The 14,181-nt window shown below is 36.4% G+C and overlaps 1 protein-coding gene across 13 annotated transcripts in view; it reads right to left on the reverse strand.

Annotated features, from left to right (window-relative positions):
• The window catches only part of PDLIM5 (PDZ and LIM domain 5), a 140,286-nt gene that overhangs the window by 4,003 nt on the left and 122,102 nt on the right, over nucleotides 1-14,181 (reverse strand). For all 13 annotated transcript variants that reach the window (XM_088133044.1, XM_088133052.1, XM_088133046.1 and 10 more), the window contains 4 exons: nucleotides 9,835-9,991; nucleotides 4,296-4,476; nucleotides 3,088-3,208; nucleotides 249-364 (listed from right to left, as the gene is read on the reverse strand). In XM_088133044.1, coding sequence (XP_087989170.1) covers nucleotides 249-364; nucleotides 3,088-3,208; nucleotides 4,296-4,476; nucleotides 9,835-9,991 — 575 coding nt within the window. The remainder of the gene's footprint in view (nucleotides 1-248; nucleotides 365-3,087; nucleotides 3,209-4,295; nucleotides 4,477-9,834; nucleotides 9,992-14,181) is intronic.

The raw sequence follows: 14,181 nt of genomic DNA on the forward strand, positions 1-14,181 counted from the left end.
GATAGAATTCTGCATTAAGTGACTTTTGCTTGTACATTAGTACTTCTTCATGCTCTGCGAAATGAGAAGCTGTGGTTACATTCGTGGCCTGCTTGTGGGCTTTTCATTAGAATCTGGTGGGGAACAGAATGCTGGACTAGATGCTAGATGTTTTGCTGTGCCCAGCTTGGCTGTTCTTATCTTTCCACTCCTCCCTACCTCCTGCACATTCCAACATACATGACTCATAATATGGTTTTTATACTTACTGAGCACACAAAACAGGTATCATGCCAAGTATGGCCCAAGGCTTCCAGAAACCTGTCCCCAGCTTCAATCGGGAATTCACATCCATGGCACATGGAACCAAAGAGTGCGTAATAATCTGTAGAACACATAATATAGACACTTAGAGTTTCAGCAAAATCAGCAACAGAATAAATGCTGTAGGCCTACAGTATTGGACAAAATCCTTGAAGATGAGACAAAACCAAGATATTAAAAAGTATTAGGGTAGAAAGACCGCCCATTCAATATTGCTCACTATATACATTTTTCAGCTGTTCTTTCCCTTTCCCTTATTAATATCTTACTTTGTCTGATTCTTTTTCAACAATAATTGTAACTTCTGATGTAACTGACAAGAAATGAAGTCTGCAGAACAGTTAGTTGCCCCAAATTTCAACTGAGTCAACCTGGCATAATAACATTGCCCCTGCTGATATGTCCACAGCTTCAGATTAATTAGGAATAGCTTATTCCAAGAATTACGTAGATTCTACCCAATTATATCCTGCAGCTATCATGGAAATTGCAACAGAATGCAATAGCTATTCATTCCACCCTACTACTGTTCCCCTGTGTTATAAAGAAGTGGAGAGAGAAGACATAGACTTTGTCTATGAGTGCTTGTGGTGATTTCAGTGACTTGCATTTGTAAGGCAGTCCAGAGATCAGACAATCATGCCCAATCTTCATTCCCAGCTTGATCATCTGAACCTTTCACAAGATTAACCAGTTCTTTGCACTAAATACTATAAGCAGATGCTCTTTTTAAAGGGAGTGACATGCCAAACATAGATTTGCTTAATCTTCCCATTAACCCCTACCAGAATCTCAATGGATGAGTAGTGGGAGGACAGAATATTCAGCAAGATACAAATTTTTGCTAACACCTTTTCTCTTTGTAATATAACAATAAACTATAATATAACAATAAACAATAATATATGTAATATAACAATAAACTGTAATATAACAATAAACTATAAACTATCACTTGTAGGAGGATTAAATATTTTGCTGCTGGGCAACCTTATTAATGTAAGGGTACAAAATTAGGTATCACCACCAGATGGCAGCAGAAAAACCAACATAGAATTCTTTGCTGCTACCTAATGGCTGTCTTGATTTTTGCAGCCCAGACATGAGAGGCCCATGCTGGAAGTTAATCAGGCTGAAAACCAGCTGAATCAGTGAGACAGATAAAAAACAAAACCTTAAGTGACAATATGGAAATTATTAGAGTCATTGTAATTTTCTGAACAAACTTTTTGCATCAGATAATTTGATTCTGTTAAAAGGACCAAGATGAAATGCCGTTCATATAGTAATGGATGTAATAAAGAATCACATGCAAAGTAGAATTTATCTAAAAGTTGTCCTAAGTCAAATGACTATTTTTGTACAATGTTTTTGTACTCTGCACACACCCTATGCATGTACTCCAATAATCTATTTATTGCAGAGGTGAATGGAGCACAAACACAGGATGTGTGCATACAGAATATGCACAATCTATTTAAGATAGTCTGTGATTTATATAAACAATCAAGTGCGCCTATTTCTCCAGCTACCAATTCAATGCTTGAAGCCAAATGGGAACTACTTTATCAACTCAAGGAGCTTGCCAAATTTGCGTGCTACCTTTGATATAATACATTATTCAAATATACTTGTTTAAATCTGACAAAGTTCTCTTCTCTCTATTTCACAGTATCATACCGAAAATGAATGTAGGCCTGTTTAACTTGGCTGCTGCTAATACTTTTAAGAGGTTTACAAACTTTTCTATGGAACAGTAGCCAGAACAGACTGAAGAGCTTCTGTTTTCTTTCCTTTTCAGCCCCAGACACATAGTCTAAGATTTTTCTCCTGTTACATTAACCATGGTAACAGCAGCAACCAAAATAATCTGTGCAAGGAAAGTCCACAAAAGGCAGATCAGAGATGTGCTATTTCCAAGTGTGGACATTGAATCTGCGACTGATTCCACAATGCCACCTGAAACTCCAACTGAAGAGGAGCCCCCCTGAAAACTCACTGAGTGCAAGATCAATGCTTGAACTACTTTTCTTTACTACTTTTGTTACTTCCATTCAGTGCTGTAAAGCTGGGTTGCACCATTTTTTAAAATTTTTTACCATCCATCCTTAACAAGAGCCAACTTTGAAGCATCTCTTTTGTTTGCACAGCAATTATTGTCCTCTGCCAAGAAAGCTTGCCCCTTGGTTTTGCTAACTCAATTACAAGCAAGAAAGAAAAAGTGTGATTAATTTCCTTACAAAGAAAGGATTGTGATAAAAGAAAGAAAGGGGATATAGCAGAATTATTTTTAAAAAAGGAAAGAATGAAACATGAAAGCGAACCTAAGCAATAATTAATCAGAATTTTTAAAAAATCAATGAAAGTGAGATACATTATATAAATAAAAGTAAATGAACAATACACTGCTGCAGGAAATTCCATAAATTCATACTTTCCCATTTTAGATATGTTAACTGGCTATCTTTTATTTCAGTATTTTCATTTTGATAGGTAGCACTCATTACTAATTTTAAATTTCAGATATAATAATTCTAATTTGCCTTTATATTTTCTATCAAGCCAAGAACTGAATTCCAGTTCAAATGAACTGAGAGAAATTCTGCCCTGCTTTAGATGCTGCTAAGAGCATGAGGCCGACCTGTTTTCTAATTCTATTTTAAAAGTAGAAACATTATTAGCTGAACTGGTAGACTCACATCAGCAAGGAAGGAAATTGCCCAGTAATTTTTATGTCTTTCATCCCCTTTTCCCCTTATTTGGGTTGCTATAGGTAATGCTTACCTGCCTCACAGTAAGGATCACCATCTTCCAAATGGAAAACATTGTTGCGAATGGGCTTGTGACAGGCCACACACACAAAGCAGGAGACATGCCAGGTTTGTTTCAAAGCATTTATTACTTCCTAGTATAGAAAACCAAATCAAAACAAATCAAATCAAATCAAACCAAACCAAAAACAAAACAAAACACAAGCAAACGAACAATATCTATGTGTGAGTATTTGAGTATTTGAATTAGATGGATAGCTTCATTGTTCTTTTACAGACTTCTGTATATTTCTGGAATGGAATGAAAGCATAAAACTGGGAAATGCAAGTCTTGAGCACTGGTACATCAACTCTACAGTTATTGTTCAACTCTACAGTTAATAGATTTACTGTTCTATTGAGAACTGTAAATCTGATAGAAGGGGCTGGATGAGTCCTAGATACCTTATGCTCTGGATACCACTAAATTCAGTGATAGTATTTTAGAATTTGAACATTTTTGAATCCTGGAAAGGCTTTCCACTTAACATTTGAAGATAGTTTTCAAAAATCTATTATTTTCTCCAGCTTTTAGGGGATGATCATAGCTCAGGATTCATTAGTGTCACCAATTTCATTAGTTACTATCTTGAATAACTATTTAGGATTTTCAATTCAGCAAGCAAGAAGCAGGCGGTTACATTAGCATACATGTCCTCTGCCAGCCTATTTGCATCTCTGAACTATACTTAAGAGCTGATGTTAAAACTCTGGCTTCTACATACGCTTTAGCCTCTCCCAAGCCATGTAACTACACCTGAGAAAGGTAAAGACACTCTCAAACTCAACTCCTAGTGGCTGTATGGATACATCTATGCAATGTTCCTGACAGCAATATCAAAGTGGTTTTGTGATTGCCTCCTTCTGGAATGTTTTTTCCCATTTCCCAGGATTATTCATTGCCATGGAATTCCTGGTGCTCTCTCATTCAAGTAATAACCAGATCCAGATTGCTTCCAGTCCCAAAGAACACTGGCCAGGTGTTAAGACTTGGATTATGATAATTCTGGGATAATTCTGGAATGGGAAGAACTAGAGAAAAGCAATACACAACTCTGCAGATTAATTCTAATTTTGAAACTGAAAACAAAACGTTATTTTATTGCTCTTGCATCAATCTAAAGACGACTTACAGAAACAGCTAGTTTTAGTATGTCAGTATCTAATCTACATCTTACTTACCCCAAGTATCTTCCTCTGGCATCGGGCACATTCTGGAGCAAAGAACTTCTCATAGCAACCCTCGCAGTAAAATGCTCCTTTCTCTTCCACAAAACCAATATAAGCCATGGAAGTTTTGCAATGAGCACAGTTGAACTCTTCTGGGTGCCAGGATTTTCCTAATGCTACAAGGAAAGGCCCTCTGTTTCAAACAAAAATAAATACTAACTTTAAACCCCATGTTTCATGAAATGCAGTTAAGCATCTACTTTCTATGGCAGCCAGAAAGCAAAATCTATTGCTAAACAACACACTGAGAGAATAAAGACTTCTATTGGATTTTTTTTATATATATCAAGGTATCATGTGGTTAACTCCATTAACAAACACTTCTCTTAGTATCATTTAAAGCAGCCATTTAATGGATATTTTCATCTCTTAAAAGACAGATTCTGAAAAAAAGAAGACATGACAGACAGATAAAACACAGTTTTAGAACATAATTTCCTGAAGAACCAAAAGTGATGTAAGACACATCAGAAGTACACTACATGTTATCCAAAAGTGGAACAACTACAGGCATCACATTATGCTTCGCCTTGAAACAGAATGCTTGTTATACATCAAGGAAGAACTTTCTGATTCCACCCAAGATACATCTAGACATGTGATGGAAAGTTCTTAACATACACTGATGTGTTCACCAAAACTTTGAATATATTTAGTTTATGTTTAGTTCCCCCGCACCAGAAGCAAACCAAAAACCAGAAGCAAATCAAACAAAGTAAAAAAAAGTTTCATAGAAAATTAAAAAAAAAGAAAAGAATGCATGCCGTTTCATCCGTAGAACTATTTTCTGTCTATGCATTATTCAGGGTAAACACTTCTCACAATATTGCAAAGAAGCTTTTTTTCCATCTTTGCACTTTAAGAAATCATTTGAAAAATAAGAACACCTTCAAGAAATCAGTCCAGGTATCCTTGCTGCCATGTGGCTATCTGAACAATAGAAGATTGGCCTAACCTGATACCCTCTAACCTCTGTACAAGCACCTTTTTACATCAATGCTCTTTTAGTTATGCAGCAATCCAATTTAAGTCCTTGTGTACAACAAACTGCTCTCTTCTCACAGCACAGGCTAATTTACGAGGCTCATTAGGAAAAGACCAAGACTGAGGAGGATTTCTGGCCCTAGCTAGGATCAAGTTTCCAATTGTCTGTACTAAAAGTACAGACTTGGAAGAGAACATAATAGGAACTGGGGAGGACGGCTAAGTATTTTGATACTACCAGCTACATTTAGCAGGGAATTTTTAGACTTGGTGTGCTTTAATTTTCTTTAGCCATCTGAGAATTTTCATCTTTTGAAGCTTATGCTTGAAAAGGAATAAAGCCCCAGTGTGGAAAAAAGCAAATTATGTTTTCCAGTATTTCATATTCTAAATGAATCAATGAATTCTGCAGCTAAGTCTACCACATATAATGCATTACATTGCACTGAGGAGGTGAACATAGAATTCCCTTCAATAATTTGATTATTTATACCATGCATGATTTACTGGGAATCACAGTGCAGGCAAGAAAACATAATATAGTTGACAGAAAGCATCAGTTGGACTTATATCCCAGGCAGAGATGGATAGGATCAGCAGTAATCCTTTTAAATATGAAATTTATGTAAATCAGCCAGTGTCCTGTTTCATGAATGAAGGTAATTTGGATGAAATACATAAATGCACATCTGTTCTGTAGTCTGAGATAGCCATCTATGACTATGTCTGATGGAAAGTAAAATATTGAAATAGTTAAGTAATGGACGTGCTCCCACAGCTGTGAAAAAATGTTTCTGTACCAAGGGAAAGAGATCATTTGTGGAACTGTTACTATTTGTGCAAGACAATGACTGAAAAGGCATGGATAGAAAATGAGACTTTTTGGAAGGCAGCAAGTTAGATTGGTGTTTTTATACTATTAAGTAACCACAAAGTAGCTGATCTATGACCAGAAGTTTGCCCTGACTTTTTAAAGGTGCATGAAGGCATGGTAAAAATGCACACTTTATCTCAAGTATCTTTCCCCAACAGCACTGCTTTTCTACTTCTAGTGACAGTTAAATTGTACTTTAATTTCTCATTTATCTTGTAGAAAATTTCTCTTTGTCAGTAATGGATAACTCCTATGATTACTTAGGGGGGGAAAAAAAAGAAATTTCAACAAACCCATACTTTAAAAAAAAAAAAACCCTTCCATGTAAGCGATACAGCAGTATATTAATAACCAAGACTCTAAATTGACAACAAATTTAATTATTATTTTATTCACTGATATGCTGAACAGCTGTTGCCTATTAGCAATCTATTAGAATTTTACCAGAAATATTTCACAGATATTGTACACGGCAAAACCCAATTAGTTTTGCATGTTGATATTGCAAGGTAGTATGAGAGGCTGTAATGAGATCATAGAAAAGTATGATAACCTTTAGATGATAAACATATCAATAATTAAGACTATCAATTAAAAAGTTATAAGATAGTCTCTCTTAAATTTGGGGGGACTTGCACATCATGGTTATTTTATGCATTAGTGTAAAGTAACCAGGTGTACAATGCAGTTTGGCTGCAAAGCAGGTGTGCTGTGGAATGTCACCTGATCCAGTTCTTACCTTTTCGCAGGTAATACTGCCTCAAAGGGCATGAACTGTAATTATGCTAAAACCTCAACCCCAAAGGCTGAAGGCTATCATAAGCTTCCCAAAGTACTGTACTGCAAGAATAGAGAAACAACATGATCTACTGATTACAAGAATGTCAGGTGGCTCTACTGTATAACCTTCTCATTTGTCTTTCTGTTACCTTCTCAACCTATGTGAATATCTACTTCTATCTAATACTATGTCCATATAAGCCACAAGCTTGATATTACCCCAGTCAATGAAGCTATTCCGTCCTCCTAAACATTTCTGGACTTTATGACTGAGACAATTATGAGAACTGGGAAAATACTTACAGCACTTGAACCATGCAAGTGCTCACTTGCTTGCACAATTTTCAGAGGACAGCAATAGATACTTTCTCAGCTCTCTGCTAGGTTCCAGATGGGAATCTGACTTGACCATATTGTATGAAGCTAGTTAATTAGCATTTATTTGTTGTAGTATGAATCAGTGTACTCAAGATTAAATTTATTGTATTTTCCACTGGGGGCTTGCTCTTTAAGTATTATGTTTCCCAGTGGTTATATTATTTGTATACTGACTTGTTAGCGTGTATATGTGTCTATCTTACACTGATTTATCAGACAGGTATGGCAAATGTAATTTAATAAATGCAGTAATATAAATTTAGTACCACGGTCTACATAATGTATAATTATCTACATAATCTACATAATCTACATAATGCCATTACCACAAACCAACCATTATTCATAATTATATAAAAATATTATTGTTATTTATTTTAATGTTTACGGACCAGCATAAGTAATAAAATGATAGACTTTAAAGGGGGCAGTAAGGTAGTCAAATTGTCAAAGTCAACCCCTAATCCCTGCAAGGGTCTAAATTATAGTATTAATGGGAGATGATATCCAATGAAGGTAGCTGGTTCCACTATTGAATTGCTCCTGTTATTAAGAAGGTTTTCCTAACCTATTGGGAAGAATCTGCTTTCCAGTAACTTTCATTCATGGTTGTATATTCTGAACTCTGAGATGAAAAAAGATCACACTCTTCCGTGTGACATCCCTTTAGTTATAGTGAATAGTGATATTGTACCTATTGTGATTGTACCTATCACTTACCTAGTGATAAGAATATGAAGGAAGCGTAGTTAGCGGCTTTAACTATGCCAGTGAACAACAACTATCTTTCAGCTGCATTTTATACCTTATGCAGTGATACATACACATCACTGCTTGGATTGTCATAACACCCTTTATCCAGGGTTCCTCAACCTCATGCTGGCTGGGGAATTCTGGGAGTTGAAGTCCACTCATCTTAAAGGCTGAGGTTGAGGAACCTGCCTTTATCCATACAGCTGTTACCTCAGTCCAATGCCAGCTAAGAAAAAAGGAATGGGGGCCAAAAGCTGTGCTCCATGCCATGACAATAGCACGTATCATTTTTTTTCTCATTCTGTTTTTTTATCTAAAGTCGCCCTCTCCAAAACTACCACCTTCATGTAAACCACATGGGAAGAATGGAGAGTGTTTATATTTGTGACCAACAGAAGTACATGTGAAAGTTTTCTGAGCGTGGGCTCATGGGATCCTATCAAGGGCATTTCTTCTTTAGTCTCACTGGTGGTTATAAGTATGGAGGATTGTCTGTCGGCAGCCTGATGGAGTTGTGCAACTTCTGTCTTGTTGCCAATAAGCCTATGGGAGGTGGCTGCCAATGACTTTGTAAAACTGCATTTTCAGTTGTGTTGCAATTCAGTTTTGCTTCTTTGGAGGACTGATGAGCAATGCAATGCCACCAATACAGGAAATTACTGGGTTTCTAGAGATGCATGACATAGTCTGATTGGGGAAAACACTTTGACTAACAACTGACCCTTGTTACTGTAGGGTAGGAATTATCACCTCTTGTCCCTGAAATGGGTGAACAGCAGAGTTACAGAACACACTGGATGTAGACATGAACCAGTTAAATATCTTGTGTGAACTCAGCCAATATGCTTATAGTAGGATTTAGATGCAAGAAGAGTTACCTAGATAGACCAAGTTAATGACAGTCAGAAGACCTGCGTTGAGAAGATCTAGATTAATCAGCACCAAGAATAGGGACAGTAATAAATAAAAGTCTCTAGCCAGCATCTGATCCTATATCAGAAGGCTACTGTAATATATATCCCACATGCTGCAATTTCACAACATAAGTGTCAACTTCTTAAGCTTGTACAAACATAGTTCCAACAATGATTCATCTTTTATTTATTGGCATCTAAGCTTAACATGGCTGAAATGATATTGTTCTCTTTTAACAGTGCAATTCTTCAAGGAAATATTTGCTACTATTTATCCTTTGGTTTTTTTCCCATATCACAATCTCTGCACCTTTTAATTTGTTTATCTTGCGGGTCTGACTGAAATGAATACTAAATCTGTTCCATGTTTACTTATATGATATGTCTGAGATTTCATTTCTGGTGACTCCTGTTTACTTTATCAGCTTGCACTGAAAGCAGATAAAACAATATCTAATGCTTTGAAAAATTGCACTTGGCATTTTTTTATTATATGATCTGAATGTATACTCAGGTTATATTTTCTGTGGAAATGTTAGTATCATCTAACAACAATATCTTGTCTGTTTTAAACACAACTGTGTGTTAGGATGAGAAATGTTCAGCAAATCATTTGCTTCAAATGGCAAACACTATGGTAAACTCTAGCTATTCAAGAATTGCCATTTACAATAGTCCAACTCAGAATAGCTCTGAAGCAGTTTCAGTCAATGGGCTACAACTACTCAAATACAAGTTCTTTGTGGAATAAGAGATACAGTCCCGCACTTCATGTAAAGCAACCATGCATAGAGAAAATAGTACCAACCTGATGACTTGATTGCAATGAGCACACATTGGAGTCCGCTTGCCTGCTGGAATATGCTCTGCTCTCTGAACCAAAGTATCTTCATTTGTTAGCGGAAGTGCTGCTGTGGCTTTCTCGCCACGCATGGCACTGTTGTTGGAAATCAATCCACTTCCAGCTGTCATGAATTGAAATGGAAGAAAACTGAACATTGAGCTTGCAAGGAGAAATGTCAGCAATTCAGTGTTTTAGAACATAAATGCAGAATGATTTGAAACAAAATTGTTGATGGAAATAAATATGTGAAGATTAGGGATGTATCCAGTATTCAAATAATTTGCTTCACACAGCACCAATGAGCTTCCTTTGAATATGAAAGCAGTCACCACTTTTGCAAGGCTCACGTGACCATTTTTAAAGCTGTTATTGGTGGTCTCTGCATGTGCATGAATGCCCTTTGTGGACAGAGTTGCTTTCAAAACTGTGCAAACTTTGTGAAAGATACAGAGGTGGAAATAAACTGTAAAGGTGCTTGATTTACATTCTCTCAGGGTAGAAAGCACCTCAAATCCTTTGCACAGAGATAATGTTGATAAACATATTGATCGCAATACAAATTATTCCGTGACAGAATTATAAGGACTAATTGGTCTTATACAATATTGTAAGAACGTTAAAACTTTTAAAAAAATTAATCTGTGCTCAGTAGAATTATTAAATTGATTATGGCTATAACTACTTAATTCTAAATACAAATCAAGCATGGTAATTTTCATCTTTAGCTACAAATTATTTTAAATTAAATTACTAGAATGAGCTATCATAAATATATAGAAATAACAAACATGTAACATATATTTTATATCAAAATTAGAACAATACTTTACATAAATAAATATTCAGTTCAAATACAGTGCCAAAATCTGTGTCATTCACCTGCAGATTTGTGACTAACTTAACTACAGATGACACAGATATCTATGTGATATAGATGATACTCAAAGTCTTCATTGCAATCTAATTCTAGAAACTGCAAACTAATATGAGATTAAATATAATATTAAAAACAATAATATAATCAAATCCAAAAAAGGACATTTAGGAAAAGTTAAAGCAAATGCCCTTGCTATGCTGCATTGCATGACTCAGTAACAAAATATTTGTTAAGTAAATAAATGAGAAATGCTACTTTCTGACACATTGCAAAGACAGGGAAGACAATCAGAAATCCTAAACCACAGAAGACAAAAGTTTTCATGAAGCATATTAAAAGTGCCATAATATTCCTGGCACTACATTAAGTAAATAAAATGAACGCTTTCTTCTGATTAGTAGCCATTAAAGGGTAGTATTGCAGAATATGTGTTTTTTCCTTTATCAAAGAATGGTGAGTTGTGGCATGTTGTGTAATGTTAATTACTAACTAACTAACTAACAATATCAAAAAAATCCCTGCCAACAGAAATCCACATACGAACAAGAAGGAAAGCAGCAGTGTTTTCAAGGGAATCCCAAGATCTGTGGAAGTGCAAAAGAAAAAAAGGGGGGAGCGAGGAATCTAATCTAAGTCAGCCCAAAGAGGATTGGGTCTCCTGAAAACAGAAAGCAAGAATTGGTCAGTTTGAACCTCTTAGAGCTTGATTACTGGGTAAGTGGGAAGGCAAAGACCTGCCTTGGATAAGGTACAGTACAATGACTGGTTGCATATTACAGCGCCTATCAGTTTGATATATTTATAACATTACTCTAAAGGCACCAATGATTTTCGGCTAAAAAAGTACAGCATATTCACTCAAGAATCATTCACTCAAGAATCTGTAGCACACACTGGTCCAATTTAAGGAGCGGGACATGAGGTTTTAAAGGTAGATGCACATCTGCTCAAAGATTAAATTTAATTTTCTCTAGTTTACTGCCAAATAAATGGCAAAGAATTATATTTCAAAATTTCAATCTCAATATACGTACATATGTATTTTTATGGGATTTATCGCTGTCTAGACTACTGATCATAACATAAGAAAAAGAACATAAATAGCACAAAAGTACATTAATACCAATAATTATAACAATAGTTAAAACTAATTTTGGCACTGATAACTCAGTCCCAAAAGGCCTTCTGGAACAGCTAGGTTTTTATCAGTTTCTATAAGGCCAAGAGAGCAGAAGTCATCCTCTCTAGACTTCCACTCTATTGGCCTTTCAAGCAGTTCTATAGAAAGGAGCCCTACAGAACACTCACCATCAGCTCTTTTCCTTGTCATTCCTCCAAATAGATGGGGAACATTAGCAGGTACTAACTGCCTGGATCAGGCAGGCACAGTCTATCTGGGAAAGGTTGTCTTTCTTGGATATTCAGGCCCTGAGCCACATAGAGCTTTAAGTAATAGGGACCTAAACCATGAATTGCACTAGGAAGCAAATTGGTAACCAATGCAGCTCTTGCAGCAATGGTGTAATAGGACAGTACTGATCAGTAAACATTGGGGAAGCATGTTTGGATCAGCTGAAACTTCCAGTGGTCTTCAAGGGCAGTGCTGCATAAAGCAAAATACAGTAATCTAACAGAGGTGACAAGGGAATAAATGTTTTAGTGCATCCTGTTCCAGGTATGGCTACAACTGGTATATCAGATGAAGTTGAGTAAAAGCTCTCATGTAGCTCCTCTTCAGCAGAAGATACCTGTCCATGATGACCCTTCTCTGTGGGACCATAATCTCATCAAGAGACAAAGTTGTAATCCTGGAATAAGAACGTTCTGAACTAACACCTACTCTGTCTTGCTTGGGTTAAGCTGAATCTGTTACTCCTTTTCTAGACCCTGACAGCCTCCAGGCACCAGTCAGAACTTCTATTGCAACTCACATGGACCTATGGAGATCCAGAATAGTATCAGCATATTGATTACACCCTGGATGCTATTTTGTCCGAAACTGGTTTCAGTTGACTTCTCCTGGTTGCTTCATGTAGTTATTAAATTAAACATGTTAGGAAAAAGAGCAATCCCTGAGGCACTCCACAACACAGTGCATTGAAGCCTGATCTCTCCCCACCCCCTGCCACCACTGACTGACTGCCCACTGAGTAGGAGTGGAACCCTTGTAACATGGTTCTTCAAATTTCCAACTCTTGTAGACAGTTCAGAAGGATACTTTCAGCAAAATGAAATGCTGCTGAGAGGTCCAGGAAGATCAGGATAGTGAAATTCCAAGCTCTATCACAGTTATTTCTTAAAGTGACCAATGTGGGTTCTCTCCCATGCCTGGACTTGAGACCAGACTGCCAAGAATCCAAGTTATCCGTATGCTCCAGGGCCCTCTATATTTTATCATTAACATATTGTAACCATTCATTCTTTGGTTCTCTAGATACGTCTCTAGAATCTCAAGTCTAAGGGGTACAAGGAGCAGAAAAAAAGAGAACAGGAAATTTCTCATTTAACATTTAAGACTAAATTTTTGGAATGTAACTGAACTTTCAAAGGGAAAACTAATTTTCTGAATGGAGTTTAGAGTCTAGTTCAACTGCAAAATTGACCTTGGAACTGGAGACGAATTGAATTTATTCAGTTTTTTAAAAACTGCAAATGTTAAGATCTATCCAGTATATTATAGTATTCTAGCCAATCTGCTTTACTTTGTCTTTAAACGCTAGCTCCCATTAAAACAGTTTATCTAGAATTGTTGAATTCTAATAAAAAAAAGGCTTATTAAATAAAGTTCATTTTATCCCCAGCTGGATAGTTGCACAAAGCAACTATGAAAACTTATCCATTAGTAGACAAAGAACTGATCATTTTTTGTCCTTTACAGTAGACTAAAAAGAAATCCAAGTGGGTGAAATGCTGTAAATATGAAGGATAAATTCCACCACAGAGGGTCCTCGCATAAGGATGGTGTACTTTGAAAATAGTACATTTACCCTCGGGAACATCCCAGTCAATTTTTTAAAATCCACACAACATTGCAGCTGAAAAGGAAATTAAAGAACAGGCAACAATGGAACAATCCCTGTGGAATACTCTCCCCCCAGAGGTGAGACAGCCCCTACCCTCCCAGTTCTCCGGAAAGAATTGAAGACCTGGCTCTGCCAACTTGCATGGAGTGAGAAAAGATACAACCAGCCCTGGCGGTGGCTGGCGCTTTGAAGACGTTCCCTGAGTTTGTTAACACCTAATTAACATCAGTCTCTTGGAACTATTATATAGGAATGTTGTTGTGCTGTATTTTAATTAATTAATATTTATTGTATTTTAATTAATATTTATTCTGTTTTTACTGTAATCCACCCAGAGCTGCTCTGCAGTGAGATTGGCAGTGATAAATTTGAAATATAAACAAACAAAGGATCTCAACAAAAAAAGCAGAG

The sequence above is a fragment of the Python bivittatus genome, unplaced genomic scaffold (genome assembly GCF_059951505.1).
Source record: "Python bivittatus isolate LINGU-HERP-01145 unplaced genomic scaffold, Pbiv_v1 ctg000070_np1212, whole genome shotgun sequence".
Taxonomy (NCBI): Eukaryota; Metazoa; Chordata; class Lepidosauria; order Squamata; family Pythonidae; genus Python; species Python bivittatus.